Here is a 27,700-nt window from a genome sequence, read left to right on the forward strand (position 1 = left end):
GCAATCTTTCTTTGACGAGTACAACTAGCCTAGCTTGGCATAGACAGGCAAAGTTGGAGCTCACTGTTAGTTCAGTTGGTATCATACAGGACTAGGGAGTGGATAGCCCTGGTTCGAATCCGAGACTGGACTTTCTTGAACTCCGGTCATTCTGTTGAGTTTTCATTTGATTTTCAAGGCTCTCAACTCATTGGCTCGGTCCTCTCGGAGATGGACAAGAAATTCAAAATCAAAGGTCCTTCCAAAGAAGCTAACAAATATTGTGGTGTGCGGGTTCTTCAACCTGCAGTGCAACTGATTTTTATAAAATGTGACCACTTCTCCTACTTCATTGGACCCTTTGGAGGGTGCTCTCTATTAATACTGACAAAGGGTATTTTCAGCTTTGATAGTAATTACTGTCACGGTAGTCACAGTTTTGTACCTTACTCTTTTTTAATCACGGGACGCATATGCCATGGGCTTTTGGTTTTTTAATGTTATTCACTTCGGGGTCAACATAAAAAGTCAGACTCTTGGTGCCGTGTGTGTTCGTTTTTGGTTACTGGCAGATTTCGATCCCAGTACCTCTTGATTGAGAGGTAAACACTGTACGTCTCAATCATGAGAGCTCCATAAATAGTATATTATAAATATGAGCACATATATAAACACAATCACTAAATCAAAGCTTTGTAACCAGCATATCATCACTGCGCCAGCAAAATGGCATAACATCTTTTGGTAAAATCAAAACAAAAAATGCTCCGGCAGTCACATAAGTAACACACATGACATGGCAAATTTTACCATTAATAGACGATAGATAAAGTCTTATCAAACAGTTGTTATTTTAAAAAGAAAACTATTTTCCATTTATCTCAACAAAAGTAGAAAAAAAATGTGCCATTTTGCTAGCACAGTGACAATATTTTTGGTTCAGGTCACCCCTTGCAGGTGTGACCACAGGAAGCAGATAACATGCCCCCCTAGCTGGCTGGCCTCATTCAGTCTCAGTCTCAGCTTGAACAGTGAGACAAATCACAGGGTAGTCAACTACAGCAGGCCCAGGAGTGTGCCATCCCATGTCTCCTGTTTAATCAGCCTGCTTATACCGCTGCAGTAACACTTTGTGGTCATTTGCCACAATAAAAATGATCCATTCAGGTCATTTGACGCAGTTCTGTGACAAGCTCGAGAAGTCTGTTGCAGCCATTCTCCTGGCTGGGTGACCAGATGGGCTATTTTGTACTGCTGGCTGTGTGACTGCAAAGTGTTAATAAAGTACTTTGCCTGCAGTTTTCTTTCACAGTGGGCATGTTGGTGCAGCCCCCTCCTTTAATTTATTTTTAGTGTCACTAATACCCTATTCTAATGGCTATTGCCTCCTGGTGAAACATGGCCAAACAGTTGGGGGTTTTTTCAATTTATTCTCAAAAGTAGCAAAAAAGATATGCCATTTTGCTAGTGCAGTGACAATATTTTTGCCAATTGCATGGAAGCCACAATTCAACACATCCACATAGTTTCCTCTAAAATGAAATACTCTAAGTAGCAATGGTGCAGCATGCACTCAAATCTCCATCCCAAAAGTGCATAACACAAAATTCACTTAAGAGTTAGTAAAAATCATGCTATACTTTAACATCAACAAAAAAACTGAAAAACAAGTAATTTTCAAATATTAAGAACGTTGTATTTTGTATTCTTTCAAACCTACAAAATGAAAGTAAATCAGCAAAACACAAAATTGAGTCACACTGTAAGAAGATGCCACTCAGTCCCATGTCCTGTCCAGCCTAGCACAGATCACTATCACACACATGTGGCGCAGCCATCGGCCTTGCCCCTATCCACGCACAGCTTTTATTCATGAGGAAGTTCGAAGAAGGTGTCTGAAAAAAAATACAAGAAATATTCGTTAAACAAAAAGACACTGAATAAAACACTTTGCCAATACAATTCTTTAAAAACTATCTGCAAGAACAGGGCATCATCGGAGCCCAATCAGTTATAGAAGGGACAAGGGCTCATTAACACTTGTTTGTGGGTACTTTGTGGCAAGGGAAACTACCCATGAATAAATACAGCTGGATAAGTCCACAAATGCTTGCTTCCCTTGAATTTCTGATCTAACAGGGATCGGATATTACAGGACTTTTTCTCTGGTCCCACCATCCCTGTTATATCAAGTTTCCACTGTACATTATACGGACATTTTTACTTCACACAATAATAAACATCATAGGAAGAACAATTTAATTGTGCACTTACGTCTTCTGTGATTTCTGATTTCTTCCCACTGTTTCACATTGGCAGGAGCATAACCTGGAAAACGAAAACAAATGTATTACTGTAAAAAAAAAAAAGCAAACAAACATTCTTATCATTTGCTACCAAGGAAAAAGAAAATATCACAACTTTTTAGCATCGCTTGTTCATTCTAATATATAATAATATCCTACTATTGGTAAATGAAAAAAAAAAATTCTAAACAATTTTAAACCAATCAAGACCTTTTTGTTTTTTAAAGCGGAAAGTACCTGCAGCCTTAAGAAAAACGCTAGCATTCAAAATCAACTATTTTTTAAAAAGTACAATACCACCACAGAAACCATAAAATTACAGTATTCAAACAGACTTTTCAAGGAGAGAGATTGACAGTATGTATTTCGCACAATGAAGATAACTTTAACCAAAATAATCCAATCCCCCATTCCACTCCCAACCCAACTTTTAAAAACCTTTGTCTCTGTAACTAAACTACTGATCAGCTGACATGCTCCTATTTCAGGACTGCCTACCTCAAAAATCACATTTCACGAAGAATCAGGGTCAATTTCAATTTCAAGTAGTTTTACCAAAAATCAGATAACACAGGCAAAGATGGCGAATATTACCCCCCGTACAACGAGCTTGCTTCTTATAATATCATTAAGTAATTATATTTTTAAAACATATATATATTTGTTTGAGTCTGTGTGTAAGTGACAGCGGAACAATAAATGCTGACTACAGTCCGTACTGGCTTTAAGCACACCGGTATTTATTTTAAAGCACGTTTCGGACTCAATCACGCTAAACGGCTCTTACCAAATTTTTGCTAGGTAAACTACACGCCTTTAAGCACGGTAACTTCGGCTTCAGGCACGCTTCATTTACAAGACAGTCAATACTTTCATGATGATCCATCAAAGTTCGAATACAGTCTACACCGCAGCAGTGGAGTGTGTTAAGAGACACAAAGTGAAAGAAAGCAAGTGATGGAGACACACACTCACACGGGCGGAGAGGAAGGCAAAGAGATGCACACAGCCGCGCGCGTGGACATAGAATCTAGCCTAGGGCAAAGCTACACACAGACAAAAAAAATACTAAGAGAGTCGGGGAGACGAGAAAGGGAGGCTGGCTGCGATCTCACTTTGCCCCTTGCTATCCATTATTACTGATTGGGTATCATGCGTGATGTGGGATGAACACGGTGTTATGAATGTGGCACAGCGGGCAGTGGTACGCACAGGCAGTGTGTAGGCCTAGTGTGCTGTATCGTGACTGGCTGTCTAAATTAAGTTTTCATTTCCCATTCGACCTCAAAACAAAAACAAACATGGTGGGTACAAATAACAGTGCACACTTTTGCGGGACCACTATAGGCCTACTTACAAACAAAGGGAAATTTTCTACATGAAAATCTCTGGATTATATCAACTTCGCACTCAAGCACGCTTAAGCTTTCTCCTGATGACCGTGCTTAAAGCCGGCACGGATTGTATCAAAATTTGCAAGGACCACAGTTTATTCATGATAATGTTCACCCTGCATGTCACAACTATTACTGTTATCAGACGTCATCGGAGAATTCTGGGTGCACCGAAAGCAGATCTTGAATTGTTCATCATGGAGGTTGCCCAGCCTCCATTTGACACCTATCTGATCTTCACTTCCACAATAAAATTTTGAGTATATGCCAAGTGCATTCTCAGAACAGGGAAAGCTGAAAGAAATACCACAAACGTCACCTGGAAAGAAGTGAACTTAACGACCTTATCAGAATTGGTTTTTATATTACAGAAAATTCAAATTATTTTCCCCAGTTTTCTTTCTCATTCTCTGTGATTCTATTCAAATTCTCCGAGCCGTGCAGTCACTGTATATTAAATACATGAACAGCCCAAACAAAAGACACCAGAAGTAGATTCCTAAAATAAAACTAAAACAATACATACTCGCTTTGGTGAGCATCATAAAGAGAGGCGCAGCAGCTGCAGCCGCGTAGAAGTAGTAGCGGAAAACTCTGCCATTCTGCCAATAGAATTTAAAAGGAAACTGCTGCAGTCTAGAAAGGACTGTCCACTGGAACTTGAACAGTTCTCCACCGGCACGGATCTGGGAAAAAAGCAATATAGAAACAAGACATGACTGAGTGAAAAAGTTCAAAAGTAAAAGAAAAAATTATAATGTAACTTAAATTTAGCATTTTATATACATTATAAAACATACTTTTAAAATTCTTAGCAGGAAAAGTAAATAACACTCAAAACTATACAAAAGACTCTCAAGCCTGATCCAAAAGCCTGTGAAGCACGTCAATATTGGTGTCGCAACTAGTAGAGCAATTGATAAAAAAATTTTAAGCATTTTCACACATGTCACTCTGACTAATTTGAGTTATTTCAAAATAAAAAAATTTTTAATCGATTTTTTAAATTTAAATCAGATTTTTTTAATTTATTCGGATTCAAATATTTTTTTTTTGTCGACAGTTTGGGATTTTGGTGGCTAAAAGTATGTTCTTTTAGTGCAAAATGCATTGTCTAAATATTAACTAATGATTAATTTAAACAACTGCAAAAGAAAACCTTAATCTGCTATACTATCAGTGAATTATGGCTACAGACAAAAAATGAAGAAAATGTCAATCTAAAAGGAAGGGGGGGGGTAGTTATGCAGAGATAAACTTGCATTTTATTACAGTGTGTGTGTGCACGCTTGTGTTTGTCTAAAAAGAAAAAGAAAATGCTAATTTCAATTATGAAAAAAAAGTAGATTGAATACTGTATTATTTTACAGTGGCAGGGGGGAAAGCAGACTTTTAAGCATGATTTTATTATTAGTCTACTAAACCTTATACCTGTTTTATAAAACCAAGCAAAGGAGTGCTGAATGTTTAAAGATGTAAAAACTTAAACAATGACCAACTGTGCCCATGGCATGGGAAGAGAGAGATCTACACACAGACTTGAATGAGAATCACTGGCTCGGGCAAATAGAAATGGATGAATAGAAGTGTGAACAGTAATCAAATATTGCCGAGCATGTACTTAAAAATATAAGAGAAAAAACCTACAGTTTGAAGTGTTGATAAAGTTTCTTTTCCTCAAAGACAGCAGAAGTACTGCACTAAAGTTAATTGGATATTAGTAAACAGTAGGAAAAGCCCAAACTTGATTAAATTTGATGGGGTCTACCTAGTAAGCATGATTCTACAGTCTACATAGTTTTCTTCCTTTGAATTTGATAAGTCTACTTTATATAGATGTATGTGCTGTTTTGATTTTAGAGTTAACAGTAGGGTAGCCCTAGGCATAGCAACTCTTGGTGAAGAAATCCAGGCAGGTGGGGCAAAAGCTGCATGCCACACCCCACCAAACCATACTCTACAAAACAAAGAATGTAAATGTCGAAACTAGTTTGTGATCCTTTTCATAATAGAGTCTACAGTTGACTACGGATGTGTAGATGTTGGGGCAGTCAAAAAGGTACAACTTAAGAGTCAGATCTAGATCTAACCATCTGTAAAGAAGAGGTGTTGCAATCCGAGGAAAAGATCATGATCAACTTCACCAAAGAGATCAACTCAACCAGTGAGTTAAACACAAGCAGGGTCGACTATAATACAGTGGAACTCGGATTCAACGAGATGAGATAGATTCCCGTTTCTTTTTCTTCTTTAAAATCAATAAAAATAACCCGGATTTAACGAGCACTTTAACCAGCAAGCTCAGATTCAACGAGGTCGCTTCCAGGGCGAATAGCCCCCACAGACGTGGCTTCGCTCATTTTTCTCCCAGAACGAACTTTATCTATTCCCGGAAACCATCCCATGCACCCGCAACGTGGACCATTATTCACCCAGCCGATTGCATGCGACCAATCAGCGGCCTTTTTCATACCAACTCATGCATTGTTGGCACGCGCACATGTCTACTCTGGCGTGTGTTGGGGTCGGATGGGCGGCCTGCACACTTGTGGCTGTGTGTGGGTGTCGGGGAGGGGGTCACTAGCGGCCCGGGCGTTGAACGTCGAAGACAAACGCGTCACAGTCACAGTCTTTTTTTCCCCCTCGGCAACTGATCATATTACAATGATAAGCTAGTCTTGATGTACATCTGCGTAATGAATTGTGCGTCGGTCTATGGAATCAAAAGTTGCAGTATGCTAGGCTCTACACAGCAACACAACTTTTTGGTAAACAATCGAAATGACACAGGCGTGTGCATTTGAACGAATCGGTGGGTTTTTTCCGAAGTGACCTTTTCTCCGAACAGTTTCCGTTCTCGAGACTTTTTGGTTAAGCTATTTGCGAGATTTAGGCGTCATCTTTCATTCTGCGAGGAGTGGGAAGTAGCATTTTTCGCATCGACATCGAATTCAATTTCTGGAGCTTGAGATCTTTAAATGTCTAAATATTCAGATACTTCAGTTGTGGTTGGGGCAACGTTCCCCATACCTGCCAACATTGCCTGGGCCAAAATCTGTAGTTGGACGCAAATTTATGTCCAAAAATCTGTAGTTGACCTAAAAAATCTGTAGTAGGCTATATTACCTATTGTCGCATACTTAATTTGGGACCCTTATCAATATTTTATTTTGACCCACATCAAATATGCATGATTGTGTTTGCGACTTCAAACAAATGTAGAAAATGACAAAGAAAAAAAAAAGACAAATATCAAAACTACCAGAGGCATTTACCCTATTAGTAGTTGGTGCAGTTCCTGTCCTATTCATACCTGCACGAACACACACACAAATGAAACCAAAATACCACAACCCCCCCCAAAAAAAAAGAAAAAAAAAAAAAACAGAAGCAAAGAAGAAAAGATGAAGAAAAGGTGGGCCTTGGATGACTTAGGCCTAGCCTTGGCCTTTTGTCTTTGCAGAGTTTACAATGAAAGAGTATGACGGATCCCGAGTCCACACAAGGCCTGCACCAACACACGTTTTGCAGAGAGTTTTCTAGATCTAGGTCTAGAGGTAATCAAAAATTTAGAATACTAAAATTTGCTTCCAAGTTCAGTTTGTGTCCCCTGGTGTTGCCTTCACCCCCCCCCCCCTCCCCCTCCCCCGAGTGTATTTTTAAAAAAAATAATCCTCCCCCCATTCCGGAGTCCTATACTACGCAGCGCTCAGACTTTGAATGAACTTTTGGTGACCCCTACAAGTGCCCGTGCTCACAATGTGATGGAACGCGCCAGTTCATTGACCGGTCACAAAGGCGAACCCGACAAGACGATTGTATTATAACTATAACTTTCTTTTCTTTTTCACAAGTGACAGCACAGCACAAATATTGATTTATTTTCAAGGCGACACAGCGTTTGCCAAGCACAGCCTGCATGTTGTTACAATTAATGTTGCGTTATCAAACTACTATCAGCAAATTTCTGGGTGGTAACGAAAGTGAAAGTATATTATCTTGATTATCCTGATCAAACGTCGGCATCACACCCGCTTGCCACCATAGCCGCCTGTCTGCGTGAAGAAACATACTCTCGAGGGAGCCGAATGAATCACAATCGCGACCGGCAAAAATGAACTTTCGGGCGTTATCGGATTTGGTTTTCAAATATTTGATAACTTTCTCAAATTCCCGGGGTCTGGCAGTCACCCTGCTGAATCCCGAAGTCGGTGGCTTCATCTCAAAATCGGTGGATCGGCAGTTTGACCCAAAAGTCGGTGATCTACCCATTTTTTCATTAGGGTGGGCAGGTATGGTTCCCGGACTATACTTCATATTGAAAATACCTTCAAAAGGTACTGCCAGAAAACAAGACTGATCCACCTTGGCAGTAACCTATTTTGCATTTAGTCACCCAGCAAAAATTAAAATCCCTCATGTAAAAAAAAAAATCCCTCCACCCTGCCCCGTTCACACCTTACACACACACCCACACACGCACTCACACACACATGGGCCACTCCATTCGCAATTTATTATCAACAAATCTCGAAAACGGAAACTGTTCAAGTTTATTTTCCCTAACGTTCTGAGAAGAAATAGAGCCGGCCTTTTTTTTTTTACACAACTCATAATATGCAGATATTTCAGGCACTACTTGTGACTTCTCTTTATATTATACAATACTTGCTCACTGCCTGTAATTATCTACATAAAACCTCGTGTTTGCTATAAAACAAACACTGGGTTCAACGAGATTTTAGGTCAGGCCAGGCGACCTCGTTGAATCTAGCAATGCCAATGAAAATTTAATTCTTCACTTTAGCCCTTTTTTATTGGTTCCTAAGAAACAATTTTCAATTCTAAGAATTATATGCTTCTTGAATTTTAAGAATCAGTTCATAAATAAAAAAGTTATATTGGGTTGTAAAGGTCGGCAAAATATATGGATTACCCACATATAGCAAAATACTCCAAAAAAGTGGACCATGCAGTAGCAGATTCAGTAAGATAATCGACGATATCTCGGTAATTAATTGGAGTGTAAGAAAGAAACTTGGCTATCAGATGTGTTTTTGGGTGGAGAGATCATTTCTGCCATCAGATTTACTAACCATTTCGTAGTTATTTTGTTATAATTAAAATTTTGGTGTACATAGATTTATTGCGAAAAAGGGGAGTTGGGATGAGTCCATTTTATTTATAGCATCTTATCACAACATGGGATCTCTAAGAATATGTTGGCAGCGTGACTAAATAATGGCAAAGCTTTCTTTAACGACTTACTTTAGACCATGCCAACCTTAAAAGATAAGTTAAGTCAATCTAGCATGTCGTACAATAAAAAATTATTTTTCCCTGTTGAGACGCAAACATCCCGAGGCGATATAAAAGCTCGCCTCGTCGCCTCGGAATATTCCCATTGCGATGTTACAGGGGAACAGAGAGAAAAACAACCGGATGTGCGCGCCCGCTATTGCTCTACTTCAAGTGACCAATGAACGGGTTCAGAATAGTCATGCGGGGATTTGCAGGTCACATACTTTTGCCGCGAGAGTGAGGGGAAAATGGCCGGTCTCTGCGCGAAGCTGCTTTGGATAGGGGAGTAGTCGTGCATTTATTATCAGGTCTAAACAACTACTGGACACAGAACGTTAAAATTTGAGTACACTATAGAGGAATGATAGATCTATTACCATCTCGGCATTGAAATTCAAGCTGCTTATAGTTTTCGGTACACCCGATACAAAAGTGTTACCGACACCAAAAGTAAGGTTAATTTATGTGTACGAACTTCAACGTCCACATATAATTAGTTTGCCCTACTTTCTGATTGGTTGCCGAGTTTCATTCACATTGGTTTAGAAATAGAGCAGACCAAGGTTGAGAAAGTTAGACACCTACGCTACGATCGGGTCCAAAAATTCACCCGCAAACGGGGACCAATTTTTCGCTGCCCCTGATTGGCATTGCTGGTTGAATCCGAGTTCCACTGTCTGTAAGCAAACAATCAAAATCCAAAAGAAAGATAATTTGCAATTTTGACTTTGCTGCTAGCAATTGCAACACACTGTGACACTGCCACTCAGCAAGAACAGTGATAACTGTTTCACTTTCCTTTTCGCCTGTTTCGGCTTAAATATCGGAGGCCCCTCAGACTCAACACACATTGCAACACGAATGGACTTCCGTAACGAGCGACCACCCAAACAAACACAATATATAGAAGAGACCTAACCCTAACCCCTACCCCAAACCCTAAAAATCTAGAGTCTAAATCCTCTATTCTACTGAATTCTTTCAATAGTTTCATCATCATCATCAGTCGCTCCACTGATTCCCTCTTGCCCTTGCAGCACAGACAGCACAAATAGATCTACTGAGTCTCATGAGTGGTCCTACCATTTCTAACTAGATCTAGATCTAGTTTATTTTGACAACGGCACACCGGGCTTATGTTTGCCCATGCCCACATTCCATGCAATAGGAGGTCTACTAGATTTAGGTCTCAACTAGATTGACGGTCCAGTCCCAATCGCCAGTCAGTCACTGAATCGGTGTCAGTGCTAGGAGCATGCATCACCTGCCCTGACAGACCGGCAAAGGCAGGGCAAGACATTGACCAACATTTAATCTAGGAGCTAGCATTCTAGGGGAATCCATTTTACTTTGATATTATGGCATAACTTCAGGGGTCACCAGACAAATCGTTTGAAAACGAAAACAGTAAGTGAAAAAACCCGTAAATTACCTTCTCAGGCATGATGACTCGAAACAGTGGACTGCTTGAGAGCCGAAACGAAGGTCACCAAGACAAGGCCAGATATATTATTCGTTTAAATGTCAAATGTACGCGTGATACTGGCTGTTGCCTTTACAATAAATAACCTTCTTACTTTCATTTAAAATGATGATAAGTATAAACAACTATTAAAATATCAAATACGAATAGATATATTTGAAAGCTACAAAGTTAATATTTAGGTCAATAAATTTTAATCGGTTGAAATATATTAATTTAACTAATTGGCATACCATATTTTAACGGAAATAGACATACTTCTGTCCCTTTGCGGAAGCGGAAGCTTTTAAAAACGAAAATAAATAAATAACACTTTTCAAAGTACACATTTTGAAAAAGGATTTCGAAGCACGCAGTCTTTTGGCATCACTTTTATTGAAATTTATTGTTTTATTCATTTTCCGCTTCCATATGTGATAACACATTATATAGAGTAACCATGAAACAAGAAGTTTATGATGCTGTTCTTGAAATTCTGAGCAGGAAGCCGTCTTTCAATGAGGGTATCTTGGTACTGAGAAAAACCTATCCGAACATTGTGTAAGTTTCGCTTTTATACTCTAGATCTAGATTTTCTAGATTATCTAGATCTAATCTGGTTCGTATGTGGTCCAACCACTCTAGATCTACTTTATATTCTAGATCTAGATCTAGAATCAAGTAATTTTAGATCAATTTATATTTAACTCTTGTCCTGCGTCTGTGCTGAGATGCGAATCTTATTAGCAACCGATTACGTCGTTCCGGGCAGGCCGCCGGGGTCACTCGTCTATTGAATTGACTTTGGTAAAATCCAAGCAGACCGGGTCAATACAATGAAATAATAGAGAAAAATCGGGAAAAATATTAACGAACTAAACGAAGTGGCTAGCCAGTCTAGCCGTACTTAAAGTACGGCTAGACTGGCAGTCTAGCCGTACTTAGATCTAGGTTTGGCCCAATCGACTCAAGCCTGTTAAGTACACAGGTCTCATTAGATCTAGATCTAGTAATTATTCAGGTTCAAATACATGCAAGTCAGTAAGGCACCTTTTGCACTTTTGGTTTTGTCTGAAATACAAATACTTTAGGCATTGCAAACTAAAAATTTCATTTACAATTCAGCCATCAATATTAAGTACGGCTAGCCTGACAGTCTAGCCGTACTTATCTTAGGCCCTATTAATTAACATTAGAAAACAGGAGGTTTAAAATACATGCACTGTCATTAAGGCCCCTGGTTTCGTCCCAAATACAAATACTTTAGGTACTGCACACTAAAAATGTATATTTACAATTCAGTAGGCCTATTTTTTGTAAATAGGTCAGTCTAGCCATCATATTAAGAATAAGTACGGCTAGCCTCTTCCAAATATTAATACGCCAGCAAAAGTGTTAATTTCCCTCCAAAATGAGAAAGAAAAACTATTAACCACTTAACAATTAAAACACTTTCTACAATATCCGTTCAAAAAACATAATTTGAGTTCTAAACACAATATAAAAGCACTCGCTGCGTCCAAAGACGACTAAAGAATCTGAAAAATCCACTCGAATGTCCCTGCATGCCCCATCTTTGTTTACATCCTGCAACAAGTATTCATACGCGCGTTTGACCAATCACTACAACTACAACTCGAATACTCCACCCTAGTCTTTATAATAGCTCATTTAGTGAAATAATGTGTATAGTTAGTATTTTACTCACGGTTATTCGAATGACAACTACCCCGACCTTTCAACCATCGTACATCTCAATGAAATATCTCACAACTTACCTTCCACTGTAATTAAGGACTTCCGTAACGAGTGACCACCCCATCAAACACAATAAGAAGAGGCCTAACCCTAACCCTATACTACCCCTACCCCTAGCCCTCAATTCTGCTGTCTCATGACTCATACTGGTCGACCCCTAACCCTAACCCAAACCCTACCCCTACCCCTTGATCTGCCCCTACCCCTACCCCTTGATCTGCCCCTACCCCTAGCCCTCAATACCCCTACCCCTACCCCTAGATCTACCCCTAGATCTGCCCCTATCCCCTGCCCTCAATTCTGCTCTGTCTCATATAGTATAGTGGTCGCTCGTCTACCCCTAGCCCTCAATACCCCTATCCCTACCCCTAGATCTGCCCCTACCCCTAGCCCTCAATACCCCTACCCCTTCCCCTAGATCTTCCCCTATCCCCTGCCCTCAATTCTGCTCTGTCTCATATAGTGGTCGCTCGTTACGGAAGTCCTCCTATTACAGTTACAGAATAACAGATTTGTCCAGAAGTAGTTCCGGAGAGAGTTCCCAAGTCAGCTAAATTTAGCGAGCAAAAAGTAGTTCCGACCCAATCCGTAAATATGTTTTTGCAATCCTTAACGAGCATTTCAAGTTCTCATTTCAATTTCCCGAACAGCTAAAGTTACACTTTAGCACTTTGTGGGGTCGCTCAATTCATTTTTTAAGTCTAGAAACCCCAAAACGCCCGTTTTTGTCTTTTTTGACCAATGCGTTCTGTATAGGGAGCCATCCCTTCCATTTATAGCCGTAATATAATCCCGAAATCACCGCGCATTCATCGGCCGCGATGGGGCCTTCGGCCCCGCTGACCCGATCTGCTTGGATCCAGCCTTGACTTCTAAGTAAGTGTGTATTGTTGGCTGTTGGTGTACAGCGCACTTGCCGAGAAACGTGTGTTTTAGCCATGAGAATGAATACCGTGGGAGTGATGAAAATAACACTCTATTTTTTCATAGCTTTCTATTTATTATTTATAATAGGCCGTCGTTATTCGGACTCGAGTCGGAATAACATTTTTTCATATTCGGACTCGAGTCCGAATAAAAAAAATTATTATTCGTACTCGAGTCCGAATATGAAAAAATGTTGTTCGGAAAAAAGGAAGTGTCTTCGTTCTATAGTTCTAGATAACGTTCAGTGCTTCCAATTTTCCGCCATTTTTTAGTCCCCCCCCCCCCACACACACACCTTTTCTGCCGATCCGATGCCCACCGCCTCATTGATACGCCCCCCCCTCCCACCCCCCATGTTTCCCACTTTCTTTGTTGTAGAAAGAGATGAAATTGAAGATTAGCAGACCACCTGGCACCTGCTTATTATGAGCTGTTTATCCAGAAAAAGTTGTGTTGCTGTGTAGAGCTGAGCATACGGCAACTTTTGATTCCATAGACCAGCGCACAATTCATTACGTAGATCTATGTCAAGACTAGCTTATTAAATATTGTAATAATGATCAGTTGCCGGGGGGAAAAAGACTGACGCGTATGCGACGTTCAACGCCCGGACCGATAGTGCCCCCCCCCACCCCCCTCCCCGACACGCACACAGCCACACATCCGACCCCTACACACGCTAACGAGCCATCTTTAATTGCTTCTGATGACCTCTTGACAAATAAACATTTATTAGAAGCGCTATAACTTTTCAGGCCGGCCTCAAATTCATCATAAGATTAAAACTCGGCTCCTGCACAAAACGCCTTTTTGCCCGAAGTGATCCCGGTCTCTACCCAGCCTGAGGCGAGTCACGAGTGAGGCAGGACAGGAAGCCGGAGTCACGAGTCACAGGAAGTTGGAAGTGATGTCATGCTGGACAAGAATCAGAGTCTGAATAACATTTTTTCATATTCGAACTCGAGAAGATAGAAAATAATTTGTGATTTTTGTAAAAGTGACCATTCGTGACCTGCCCCAGAGCGCTGGCCGATTTTTCTAGGCTCCCGCGGGGATTCTTATTGTTTCCTTTTTTTTTAATCTTGAGAGTATGCACGCATGGTCACCAAAACCCTTGACAAGTGTATTTCTAAATTCAGAAAGGAATTCACTTGCCAGAGTAGTGGGTTTTTGTACAAAGGCCTTAACTGAAAGCTGTTTATTACAGTTTATGAAATAATGTTTGTTATAGATCTAGTATGTCCTTGAAATGTTAGAATTGGATTTGTTTACAACACAATAAACATGTTATCCCTCGATTATTCTTAAGGCACGCAGTGCCTGCCTTGACCCTAGACTTGTTTTTTTTCTTAATTTTGATTGGTTTTATTTAAACCATTCAAGAGTAAAATTTTCCATTACAGAACCAAATAATAGCAACAAAAGGTGGCACTATAATATTTGCTCAAAAGAAAAGGTTTTCCCCCAAATCGACAATAGTCGCCTCCCGCGCTCAAGAGCTGGTCTGCCCATTGGCGATTTTAGTCGCCTCGTGCGCTCTGCGGAGTGAGAGAGGGAGGCGAGTTTTGTCGCCTGGAGCGCCCAGTGACAGGGATCCTAGCGTAGGTCCTAGAATGCAAAGAAAAACGCCAAAAATATGAATGACAGTAAAACTAAATCATGCACTCAAGAACACACCCACCTTCGTAAAAAAAATGGAGTAAAATACTTTTAAATCCCCTCAGGGGAGGGGGGGGGGGGAATAAGAGAAAATTTTATGGCAGCCTTTTCTAAATCAAAGAAGGATAGAAGAAGCTACGCTACTCAGGCTACTGGTTCTCACTTGCACCATAAACATTGAAACACTATTTTTAACACTTAATCAGCGCATGTTTACTAGAGATGCGGCTCTAATCTACTAATAAGGCTAAATTTGCTTTACAACCTACGTTCCTCTTGGGGTACCAGGGCCGCCATGGTCACTCAATGGTCAGAGTGTGTTCTGCAGGAGATCCTGGAAACTTGTTTTTGCCACAAATATCGTTAGGACGGTTAGGCTTAATCGATAATGAAAAGATCAAAACCACAAAATCAGATTGTTTTTTAAATAAGGTAATCCTAATTGATATCATTAAATTTGTGTCAAAATCAAACTCATAAAATAACATGCACACACCTGTATTGAATGGAAAAAAAAGACACTCATTCTCCTACAAAACCAACCTGTCTATTTTTTCTCTGGCTTCACTGTTGGTCATAAATTTTAGAATTGACAAGGGAAGCAAACCAACAGGTGCTGAGGTTTACACTTTGAAATCTGCCAAACAAACTTGTCAACCTTAGAAGAACCGACTTGCCAGATTTTCAGGTGGTCACTTTACTAGATAGTAAGATCTTTAGAGATCTAAAATGAACATTCATTCCTTCTTTCTCTCTTTTTAGGAAAACTGTTGGGGAAAAGACTCTAAGAAGTATTCAAGCTCAATACTATGTGGTAAGTTTGTTTGAAATGTTTTTGTTTTAGTAATAAGCGGATGTTTTACGGTGCTCACAACTGCATAAGGTCACATGAGTGCGCTGGACATATGAAACACTTTTAGTTTGATAGGAATTAATTTTGAATTAAATTGAATTTTGCCCTGATGGTGTCCGAAGCCTACTCCTATCGATTTTGGATCACCAAGGGATCTTTAATGTGCGCAATTCGCACACACAGGACCCTGCTCAGAGATTTTTCGCCCTTATCTGAGAAGGCTACATGATGTTAGATCTTACCTATCCTAAGGTTAGGGATGGAGCCAAGGGGAGAAGCAGAAGAAAGGCTGCAGAAAGAGTCAGGAGCCCGGGGGGGGGGGGGGTCGCAAAATGGAGACGAAAGCAGACGACAGAGCATGGTTAGAGAGCAGGAAAGGAAATGAAAGAATGAGATTTTGGAGAAGAAAAATGTTCCTTCGCTGTAAGGTTTCGAACTACGGACCTGTTGAATAAGTGGCGAACACTGTCCTCCAGACCATGAGAGGCCCCTGTGGTAGATTTGACTGTAAATTATTCTCATTTCTTTGCCCGTTGCAATAATAGTAACTTAAACTTTGATGTCAAGTAGAGGCTACAAAATATTGGTGGCGAATTTGGGACCCCTGCTGTATAGTTTATATGTTCTGTTTTTCAAGTATTTTTGAAAGGTTCAGGTTGGGTTCTGAACCAAGTGTATGAAAAGGAAAGTGTTCTAAAGGCATGAAAAGAGAAAATGGAATAGATATGTATTAAAGTGCATGTTCTCAACATGTGCTTTGTTCATGTAACTTTAATTTTTAAAATGTTTTTTTAGTAACTCTGTCCGGTATAATTGGTTTGGAAATTATGTTTAAAAGACTGTGTGATGATGTGGACATTTTTGTCCTCAATTTCTGTTCAGCATAAGATTCTTGAAGATAAACATTTTTTTTTTTTTTTTTTTTTTTTTGTAAAGTATTTTTTACGGCGCTCGCAACTGTATAAGGACATATGAGCGCGCGGGACACACCTTATATTTTCAGTTGGTAGGAAATTTTGAATTTTGCCCGGGTGGCGGCCGAAGCCTACTCTTATCGATTTTAGACCACCAAGGGATCTTTAACGTGCGCAACTTGCACACGCACGGGCCCTCCAAGATTTTTCACCCTTGTCCGAGAAGGCTAGGTGTAGATCTTTCCTACCAGAAGATCAGGGGTGTGGCAGAAAGACAGCAGTTAGGAGGAGCCAAGGAGTAGCAGTAGAAAGGCTGCAGAAAGAGTCAGGAGCCCAGAGGAGGGGGCAAAGGAGGTGAGGGCGTGGGGGCAGAAAGTGGAAATGAAAGCAGACAACAGAACATTGCTAGAGAGCAGGAAAGGAGGTGAAAAAAGACAATTTTAGAGAAGAAAATTTTTCTGTCGCTACCCGCATTCGAACCCGGGACCTTTAAATGAGAGGCCAACACCTTTAACCTCTAGGCCACGAGAGCCCCCACATTTGGTTTAGTGTGGTGGTTTTCATTATCCTTAATATGGAAAAACGATGAGAAATTAATGAGTAGAAGTAAAAATATTCATTTGTGTAATTGTGTAATTTACACTTATGTTCTTCCTCTTTTTTTTTTTCCTCAGAGACGAATGAGGCGTTTCCACTACCACCACTACCGCAGAGAGACAAGGGAGAAATACTACAAACTGTATGTGTTGTGTATGTTAGTTTAAGAGTTTATTTTTGTGCATTCCTGATTGGTAAAAATATCAGTGCTTTATAATTATCTGAGATGCTCCAGTTGTAATTGTCTAACGTAACTGAAGCAACCCCAAAAGGACTTGTTGACAGCCGTCGTGTATTCAATTTTAATGCTCTGTGAAAAGAAGCTTGCTCGGCAGTTCTGAGAGGTAATCAACTGAAGATAAATTTTAGCAATTTTTTTGTTTCATTTTTACTCATTTTTTTAACTTTTGGAAAGACTTCTGAATTTATTAAATGATTAGCAAACCTTGGTCAAGTGATAAAAACATAGTTATTTGTTTTAGACTAAATCATCACTTCTCCAACATTTAGAATTCCGTTTATAATTTACGCTAAAATTTATGAAGTTCCTGTGAAGATATCTCTCCTCATTGTATATGAATTTGGATTTTAATAAAGCTATTTTTTAGAAGTCACTTTTATTGGTTTTGTGTAGTTGGCTGCTGGTTTAGCCACTTCTTTTTTTAGGTTCAGGAGTGTTTTTTATGCATTTACTTCATTTGTTTTCAGATACAAGGAAGCCAAGTCTAGATCAGAGGAGCATGTCATTGCCAGATTAGCCGCTAAGGTGAGATGAAGCTATCTACTTCTGACTGTACGTCTACACAGGGTCAGGTGTACTGTAAATGTGCACGGGTACTGTCTAAATTGTTCTAAAAATTATTCCTGGTAGATAGAAACATTTGGAGAACATTTGCTTTGTCGAAATGTTGATTTCTGCTGCTGTGATTTTGTCGAGTTTTTAAACTCATTTACTGTGACAGGCCGACTGATCAGCTCAGCCTTTTCCTCGTCACTCTGAAAAGCTATTTCATTAGCTCGACCATAAACTTTAACACTTTTCCGTCACATCTCCTTGATCAGTGATGTTTACCACCCAGCTTCTTCATTTTTTTTTTCCAAAATGCCTTTGCCTTTTGATGGCAAGGGTTTTTACCATAGGAGCCTTGTCATGGCAAAGTGTTTAAAAAATATCCAATTATTCCTGTCCAGACTTTCCAAAATATATTAAAGTTTTGATCCGATAAATATTCTTTTTTTTTCCAGTTCCCCTTTCACTTTACATTCATTTGATAAATTATAATGTAGTGGAGTCAGCTTGAATTGATCTCGGACAATAAAAAAAATGCCAGTTAAGTGAAAAACAATAAGATCCCTAATTTTGTTTCTTCTATTTAAGCAGCCTCTCTGAACTGAAAATATGGCTAAACCAAAGAAAATCAGGCAGTCCCACAGATTTCAATTTTTAAAGAGATTCCAGTGTATGTTATACTTTGTCAAGAACATAGTAGACAAAACTAAACATGCACATGCTCTCTGCAGGAATTATGCCCTGGAGGGTAAAAAGCAATTTAGTGAATGAGTTCAGTTTTTTTTTTTTTTTTATCTGATGGTTTCTACTTTTTTTTTTCACTCTATGTGTCTTAATTGCTGTGTTTCTTAGGGATTTTTTTGTGTTTAGAGTGGTGTAAGATGCGTTATCAGTGCACTAGACTTATCAACACTTTATTTTTGTTCCCCCTTACTTTTTTCAATTACCTGTACTTGTTTTTCCTGAATTTATCTTTATGGGGTTTTTTTCTTTCCATCCAACAGAATGACATTTCTCCATGTTTGCTTGCAAGAATTATCCTGGAGGAGTACTACTTGAATGATGTATACCATGTGGGCAGAGAACGCGGGGAAGGCAGAAGTGCATGTAGGGAACAGACTCGGGTCATAATACCTAAAGCTTTTCTGTATAAACTATCTGTTGGTTTTGTTGCAAGGAAAAACTACCTGTAAGCCAGTGCAAGCTCTGTATGTATGTATGTATAGTATAAGGTTTTACGGCGCTCGCAACTGCTAAGGTCATAGTGCAAGCTCTGTTGAAATATTAACTTTATCTACAATGCTGTTGTTATTATCGATCCAGATTATCTAAAATACAGAGATGGTGAACCTTTGCTTTTTATTTATTGTTTTCGGACCTTTATTAACATAAGGAGTGCAGTTATTTTTTTACTTTTTTTGTTTTTTGAATAAAGTGGAAATTTGATTCAAGAAAATAGTATGAAATGCATTTGTCTTATCAGGGAGGAGCTACCCTTGAGGACCATTTTCTATATTTGTTGGCAGAGATCAAATCTAAGTACACATGTAAGTTAGGCATGGTAAAATCTCTTGATACGCAATTTTATTTTGGCATAGCTACAGCGATTGCTATGGAAACAGCCACCATCTTGAAAATAAATAATGAATTTCAAATCCCAAAGGCTTTCTTACTTACTGACCAAATTTGGTGAGAATATACCTAAACCAGACCCTGTCAGAGTAACAGCAGGTTTTTTTCTATAAATGCAAAAGGAAAAAAAATGTGAGAATTTTCCCAAAGTATAAAAAACTTTTTCTGAATTTAGGTTGCGTAATCGCTTGCCAAAGGAAAAGTGTTATTGTTTTTGCAAATATCTCTCTATTACATTGATGGCAGCCTTGCCATCTATGTTTCTTGAAAGTTTAATGTCAAAAGGACAAAAATTAAGGGAGTAGGGAAAAATCTGCCCAAAAAAAAATACATTTTGTTAAAAACGACAATTATTGTGAACATTCACTTTATTAACCCATCCTCATGTTTTCAAAAGCAATTTACAAGGAGAATAACGACTTTCTCAATTGTGTTCATGCTATTTTTAGACAAAAAACTGGTTGATCTTCAAAAATCAGCCAACATAAAATTTTGCATAGCCTGACCCAAAATCTGCAAAATCAAGGGTCGCTCCTCCCCTTTAGCAGACTGTAGTCGTATATCGATTTATTAACTATGCTTCTCTGGTTCTGATGTGAGAGTGTAAAGTCTTACTGTTGCTTGTTTCCTGTATTGTACCCTGCTTCTGTCTCCTCTATCACTGTGTGGTTCTGTCTCCTCTGTCACTGTGTCCTTATTAATCATTATCGGTATCTTTTTCTTTTCCAGATTAAAGAAAAGTTTTGCTTGCTCTTGTTGTTGGTACTTCTATAATTTATGCTTCTCGCACATGTATATTGTGCCATGAGACCTGGTTTAAATGTTGTTCAAATGCTACGCAAGAATGACAAAGGTTTTTGAAATGTAAGGGATTTATTTTTGTCCATTTCACAGTGCCCCCTGGAGTTATGACAGACTGTTTTCGAGACATAGCAAAACTTCCAAATCCAGAGTTGGCCGCAGAAATATATGAGGTGATATTCATAAAATATTTAAATTTTTACACTTTAGTTTCTATAATCACTTTCTTCATATAGTGCTGTGTTAACATTCTGCTTGTGAGTGCCTTTTCTTGAATGAGTTCTGCTTTCAATTCCTGGGGGTATTGAGTATATATCTCTGTGCTCCCTTGTTTTCTTTTTCTTTTTTTTTCTTCATTTTTTAAAATGTTGGGTATGTTTTTTATGCTTTTGCAACTATGAGAACTGCCAAGTCACTCTGTATTATGGCTTTATGTATTGGGCTTTATGTATTGTATTTTCCATAAGATTTTGAATGCTGGTTTATCTCATCCATGAAATTTAAATAATTTTTAGTTTCATTGTTACAAAGTCCATTTAACACTACAGGAGAAAATGTTCAGGCCTATAGAGCAACATTCTTTAACCCTATCCGAACGCCCTGGAGTCATTTTGTACCCGTGGAGTTGTATTCTTCATATTTTAGAATACTTCTAGTACAAAGATCTCTTTGAAACTTTCAGTATTTCTCAAAAAATCATTTTAACAGACTGCTATGCAAACGTACCGATCGGATTATCAAGTAAATATCCTCTTTGGAAAGTGGTGGAACAGAGTTCCCCACGTTGTATGGATATGATAGTAAAACACGACGTACGGATGGGGTTAAGTGTTGTGCAATAGTTCTATAAGAAAAAAGCAATTTTTAACAACTTTTTTAAAAACATATTGAAAATTATAAGATTGGAAAAAAATGATTGTAAACCCGGTGAACGCATAATCAATAGAAAGAAATTATATTAATCCTCTAATATTTGGGAAATGCAGAAGAATGCATTATTTTAACTTTTTTGTAACTTTTTTGAAATATTTGAGTTGACTATTGTTCTGTGAAGCAAGATCGCCCTGTCATGTACTCTTTTTGATTAAGATGCTTATGATGTGCTGTTCCCTTTTTCTTGCAGACGACTATGCTGGACAATTTTTATGGTCCAGCTGTTGACAGTATCAAAAAGTAAGTTTTTGATAGAGAATCTAACTTTTAAATCACTAGACAGTATAAAAAATGTTTGGGTTGTATGTACAGAATTTGAATTGCTTTTATTATACCGCAGTTGTTTGTAAATGAAGCTCTTGGTTTAGGCTTTATACTATTAAGCTCAGATGTTTCATATGAATACTTCAGTTTGTTTTGTTAAAGCTATTTGCTGATGCATGTAGTTTTTTTATTTCTGGATTACAAATCTTTCCCTGTCACTAAAAAGTCTTTCCATCTGCTTTTAATTATAATCCAAGCTTCTTTATTTTAAAATCTTATGTATAACTTTTATTACACCGTTGCTTGTAAGTGAAGCCCTAGGTTTAAGCTGTATAAAGCTCAAATATGTCATATGATCATGAATATATTAGTTTATTTTGTTAAAAACTATTTGTAATCCGTATTAACATATTCATATGAATATGAATGTCTTTCAGAACTTGTGGTGCTGAGTATGAAATCATCTTACAGTCTCACTGTTTGAGAGCTGGTTTGTCCTTCATAGGTATGCCATAACCATTGATTTCTTGTATACCCTGATACTTAAATTAAACCTTGTATTTAAATGGGAAAGTGTCAATGTCCTCGTAATGTCTAAGAGCAGGACATAGTAATTATTTCACAAATATATTTTTTAAACTTTTCTGGGTATTTATGAATTGGAATGTAAAATTTTTATCTTGTTTTTGTTTTTTTACCCTTTGTAATACTTGTATTTTCATGCAGGTAATTTGTTGGTTCACCATATTAAGTCAGCTCTTTCTATTTCTTTTTTTTTTTTTTTCCTTTAAATTGTTTGTTCTAGGCAAAATAATATGTCAATATTTATTCTCTCTTGCCTTATATACGCATGTACTACAACTCAACAACATAAGAAACAAGCATCATGCTGACTTTTGAATTGTCAACGTAAATTATCATTTTGAATCTGTAAGTTATAGACTTATGAGACGGATAAGCAGCATATCTCATTGGAATTTTCATTTCTATATGATATGGAAAATATGTACCCTTAATTATTTCTGTTTGTGTTGGTGTTTTATTTCCCATTAAATCTATAGATGAAGACCAGATGAGAGACGAAGGCTTTGACAAAACTCCAGACATAAAACTGAAAATTCCCATAAGTAAGTGGTCAGGTTCTGCTGTAAAATGTTCTTGCTTGGTCAGGACTATAATTGTATTTTTGTCCCAAAACTAAATTTTTCTTGTGATACAGTAAATTTTGATTACTGTTACCTTCTCCTTCATGAAATTTAGATCACATTATGATAGATCTTTATGGTTCAGTTTCTTTTGTTTTGGGTTGTTGTTTTTTTAATTAGATGTTCTGTTAATGACTTATTGGATTTTTCACATTCAAAATTTATATAGTGTATGTTTGAAAGAAGCACAGATGGAAATAACGAGATATGTACTCTTAATTTGTACATATGCCACCTGTGTGCTGAAAGCTTGCCAGCTAATTGCCATCAAAAGAAAACCCACTAGCCAGAACTTCCAGGTCACACCATGGGTTACCGTCATGTCAGCAGTACATTCTTGGATTAAAGGAATGCTCAGATCATGACCCCCACGTTCCTTCTTCGAGATCATATAAGCGTTTGTTGCTTCTGCATTCAAAATCAAAAACAATCACAGCTGACACACTTTTTCAGCTACTGGTCTGCATGTGATGTAGGAGAGAAAGATGCAGTGCGAGTATTTCACAGCACCCTTAACTTACCATTTCACTGTTCAGCAACCTCAGACCTACTACATATGAATCAAACAAGAAGAAAGACCTTCATTTCTTCTGATTAGGTACCAGTGCTCACTCCTTACATTCAGTGAGATCTGCATCACATGCAATAGAATAAGGCGCCTCTCACAAGGGGTACGAAAATTTTGTGTTTCAAATCTTAGTCTGTTTTTATCCATCCCTGAGGATAACACAGCTATTTATGATCTATTCCTGAGTAATTTTGTTTGTTTGCTGTAAATTATATTTTCAGGAAAAGGGAACTGTAAAGAGTATAACACAATACTCTTTTGATAGAAGTGAAGGTAGTTGTCCTGTCCCATACCAATTGCTAGGCACACACTCTTCTCCTACATTTTCCGATGCCCAGCCAGACCATTATGGCCTTTTCATTACTATTTACTGAGCATTTTTCTTCCTTTTGCCTTACAGTGATCAACAAGCGTGTTGTCAACTGGATAGAGAGCAAAGCATCTTTCGGTGACCCAATCAACCATGAACAGTATACCATTGATCAGTTCCTGCCATATAAGAACAGGTAAGAATTAGTTTGTGAATATTTAAATACCTGATTTTGAAAGGTTTTGACGAAGGTTCATTTTGATGGTGTGGTTGTGAAATTGCCCAATAGAAAAGAGGGTATGTGTAGGGGTGGGAGGTATCTGATCACTAAGATTAGCTTTGGGGTTTGATATAATATAATTTACAGCTCACGTATTTTGCTTCATGGTGAGATCACCATAGACTTTGTAACTGGATATCAAGGGTCTCTTTGAGTTTTGGACTTAGCATCCGAAATTACATGTGTCAATTTGTTTTGCTTTCTTTCATTACTTTTGCTATTACTTGTCACTGCAAGGCACGTGTGTAATTTTGAATTATGAGTAGAGTTCATCGTTATGACGGTTGTGTGTGGCTGTACAAAGATAATACATGTTTAGTATGAATATCACAATATGGTTAATTTATAGTTAATAAGGTTGTCTATCGAAGAGATCGCCTCTGCTGAGGATTAACAACATTGACTGTTTCATGCAATTGTCGCAAACAGAAATTTATTGTTGAACTCTTTGTTTATCCAATCCTAAGTTTTGTTCTTAGCTTTAAGTTATTTCTTCTTACAATATAATGCTTTGATACAAAAAATTTTCACATTGCATGCCTTGGCTGCTGCACATTTTCTAGATACACTGCTATGCCCTGCATAAGTGCAATTTGGCTATGTTTTTACATAATGAATCTTCACTTCTATTGTGTCATAGTGTTACTTTAAATTTATGGTTTCAGTTTATTTTTTCTGAAAAGAGACATCAAAACTAATAGGATATAAATGGATGTGCTCGATCTAGCAGTTGTGCTTTCACGTGATTTACATAACACTTAATTTGGGAAGTCTAACGTTTGAATTTGTCCACTTTTATGAATAGAATATAGTATTCAAAAAGGAAAAGTATGACTAGCACAGTGTAATGGGAAACAATGATGATTAGGGGGGTGATGTGTAAGGACCCTGCTGCATCAAAGTTGTGTGCAGTTTCTTAAAGAGTTGGAATAAGTCAGTTGACTGAATAAGGTTAAGTGGGTTTCTCTTTGTTGGCAAATTCATATTATATCTAGAGTCACAAACTTTTTTTAAAGTGGGATTTGAGTTTTGCTGTCCAGTAGAAAGTTGCACATGTGAAGGTAGACATGACAGATTTTTGCTCTGTTGAAAAGATTTTCAACTGTGAACATCTGCATTTTGCTTATGTCTCAGGGGTACTAAATTTAGAAAATGAATTAGAAAGATACAGTTGAACCTGTGTAAGATGGTCACCCATTATCAAGGAGAAAAGTGGCCGTATAAGAAAGGTGGCCGTCTTAGGCAGGACTTTTCAAGATAAAGAAAACAAACCGTTCCCTTCTGAGGTCCCAACCGAAGGTAGACGTATTTCTGTTGTTGCTGGTTTGTTTTTTGTTTGCTTTTTAAAAATTTTGTTGCTGATTTTGTGCAAGGATGACAATAAACCAAAATGTGTCAGACGAGTAAGATCAAGTACCATGTTAAAACTAACACATGGGTCGCCACCACTCTGAGAACAAGCGACGCTTCTGTTGCAAGTTCTTGTTGATGTCCATTGTTACTTTGTTACAGACTGAGTGAACAGTGACCACTCATCTCACGTACTCTTTGTGTATAGGTATGGGTGGGGCTAGTAGGGTATGAGGGATCACACGCTTACCTCACCAACAGCTAAAAATGTATTGTTACTTATTGGTCAACAGTGAGAGGGGCCTATGCAATATGATCGGTTGGAGGGACTACTTAACAACAATGACAGGTGATTGAATTACGATGGCTCATCCTCGAAGCCAGAGGCCAATGTATAATTTGTGACTAAACGTAAGGGAGTCACTAAGGTGGCCATCTAAGACAGGTGTTATTGTTTGGTGTGGTAGGGGTTGTGTTAAAATATGGAGGCAGCGGCTGCGTTGGACAGGTGCCCGTTTTACACTGAAATTATAGAAAAAACTCAAGGGGGGAAATGGAAAGTGGCCGTTTGTAGAGGTGGCCGTCATGACAGGTTCGACAATACATTAATGATTGTTGGGACGAGAGAGTAGCTGGTAAGTATTGAAAGTTCATGGTCTTTTTTCCTAATTTTGCGTGTACCTGATTTTGATTCTTACTGTAGCATGAAATTTATTTTAATTAATTTTGTTTTGTTTTGTGCTCTGCGAATTTTTCAGGTTTGGTTCTGGTGCTGTCATCTATTGGTTTGGTTTTGTGGACGAACTTGCGGATAATGGAGAGAGAGGCATCCTATTGTTGGACCATTTTCCCAAAGCTGAAGATATCGTGCAGTTGAAAGATGTGTTGGAAAAGAAACCGAAGTTTAATTTTGAACATACTTCAGAAACTGTTTGTGAACCAACAGCTTATGAAGAGGATGAGGATGACAGATTTTACAACTATGTTGACCCTATGTTTGATTCTGATTGTGAATTCTATGATGAGGAAACAGGTGGTGAAAGTCTATTAGCAAGAAAAGTCAGTAGTGTTAATGATGGTGGATGTCAGGACTTTGACAAGGGCAGCGATAGTTCAGGTATTGTTGTAGATGCCTGTGGTGTGACAGAATCAGCTGATGTAAGAGAATTGTCTTTAGATGATCGCCTTCAGCACAGTGTTTCTTTTCCTTTAGCAGGCATTGTTACTGAGGATGCTGATTCAACATCCAGGTCAGAGATGGCGCCAAATAGTTGTGAACCGGAGTCTGCTTCAAAGACTTTGCCAATGGGTCCTGAGCCAGTATCTGACTCACAGATAGTATGTAAAAGCGCCGACCCGGTGTCTAACACTAACACAGAAACTGTACATAATAATGTTACCGAGAGTGCTGAATCCATTTCTAGCTCAGAGACCTGTGATAAGACTGTAGAATCGCAGTGTGAATGTGAAAGGAGCATGTGCTATCAGGAATCAGCTCAAATAATGTCTAGTGGAATTGCAAATTGTTGTCACAAAGAGATTCAAGAAGGTCAGGATCTTGACTCATGTCAAAACTCAAAAACAACTGTCTCTTCCCAAAATCCTGTTCCCTCTTTAGTCTCAGCATCACAGTCGCCGTGTTATACAGTGCAGCAGGAAAGTGACTGTCCTGGCCAGTTACAAAGAGCAGAAGCCTACAAAATTGACACTTCTAATTTGCCTAGTCAGGCAAGCGCTAGTGCTGGCCAAGGAAAGAGGAAAAACAAGAAGGGTAGAAAGAAGAAACGGTAGTCAGGATACTGTAGTAACAAACATAACATGAATTTGAAATAATTTATAGAACATTGTTTGAGAGTTTAGCAATGTTACCACCATGAGCAAGTGTGTACGATCCAGTGAATAAATTTATCAATCTTGCTTTGTGTAAACTTGTGTCTTTCTGTCTTGTTTTTTGACATATGATTGGGATGTTGAAATAGTGACAGCTGATTTCAGTTATAGACGTTACCAACTGTGTATGTTTCCAGAGGCTCTGTATGCTAAACACTAATGTGTGCCTGTGTAATTCTTTACACAATACTCCTTCCAGCATAACACACATCTATGACTTGGTAATATAGTCTGTTTGTATAATAATATTTCAGAGGTGCAGGAACTCGCCAAGGATATTTTCATCTCCACACTATTGCGCATGGCAATGATGGCCCTTTTTTTATGACTGAAATGCTACTGAAGACTCTGTGTTGTGAGTTGGGAATCACAATGTCTACTGATTTAAGGGAAGGGCTCGAGGAGGGCATGGCTCATGTCTGCACAATGACTTTGTTTCTAACCTTCATTGACAAAGTGACACATATGGCAAAGTTGTCTCATACCCTAAAATACTTTTCACGCCAATATATATGCCAATTATGTTG

At 38.5% G+C, this 27,700-nt stretch overlaps 1 protein-coding gene and 1 long non-coding RNA gene across 2 annotated transcripts; one reads left to right on the top strand and one right to left on the bottom strand.

The window, feature by feature from the left end:
• Nucleotides 1–1,653: 1,653 nt before the first annotated feature.
• Nucleotides 1,654–10,518, bottom strand: LOC101863969. Its single transcript, XR_004858341.1, has 4 exons — nt 10,413–10,518; nt 4,206–4,365; nt 2,254–2,307; nt 1,654–1,874 (listed from the first exon to the last, which is right to left on the bottom strand). It is a non-coding gene; the product is annotated as an uncharacterized LOC101863969 (long non-coding RNA).
• A 222-nt stretch (nt 10,519–10,740) lies between these two features.
• Nucleotides 10,741–27,211, top strand: LOC101864514. Its single transcript, XM_005094353.3, has 11 exons — nt 10,741–11,003; nt 15,549–15,600; nt 17,228–17,292; nt 17,859–17,916; nt 18,945–19,047; nt 20,467–20,546; nt 21,497–21,546; nt 22,008–22,075; nt 22,632–22,697; nt 23,744–23,849; nt 26,042–27,211. The coding sequence occupies exons 1-11, from the start codon at nt 10,903–10,905 to the stop codon at nt 27,072–27,074; spliced, it is 1,782 nt and encodes a 593-aa protein (XP_005094410.1). The 5' UTR covers nt 10,741–10,902; the 3' UTR covers nt 27,075–27,211.
• Nucleotides 27,212–27,700: the final 489 nt, after the last annotated feature.

Source organism: Aplysia californica, unplaced genomic scaffold (genome assembly GCF_000002075.1).
Source record: "Aplysia californica isolate F4 #8 unplaced genomic scaffold, AplCal3.0 scaffold00080, whole genome shotgun sequence".
Lineage (NCBI taxonomy): Eukaryota > Metazoa > Mollusca > Gastropoda > Aplysiida > Aplysiidae > Aplysia > Aplysia californica.

Bases quoted from the DNA above. Each gene is read 5' to 3' on its own strand.
- LOC101864514 (XM_005094353.3), top strand. From the start codon at position 10,903: ATGAAACAAGAAGTTTATGATGCTGTTCTTGAAATTCTGAGCAGGAAG. The intron at 19,048-20,466 runs GTAGGGAACAGA...TCCATTTCACAG, and splicing joins CGGGGAAGGCAGAAGTGCAT to TGCCCCCTGGAGTTATGACA. The intron at 22,698-23,743 runs GTAAGTGGTCAG...TTTGCCTTACAG, and splicing joins AAAACTGAAAATTCCCATAA to TGATCAACAAGCGTGTTGTC.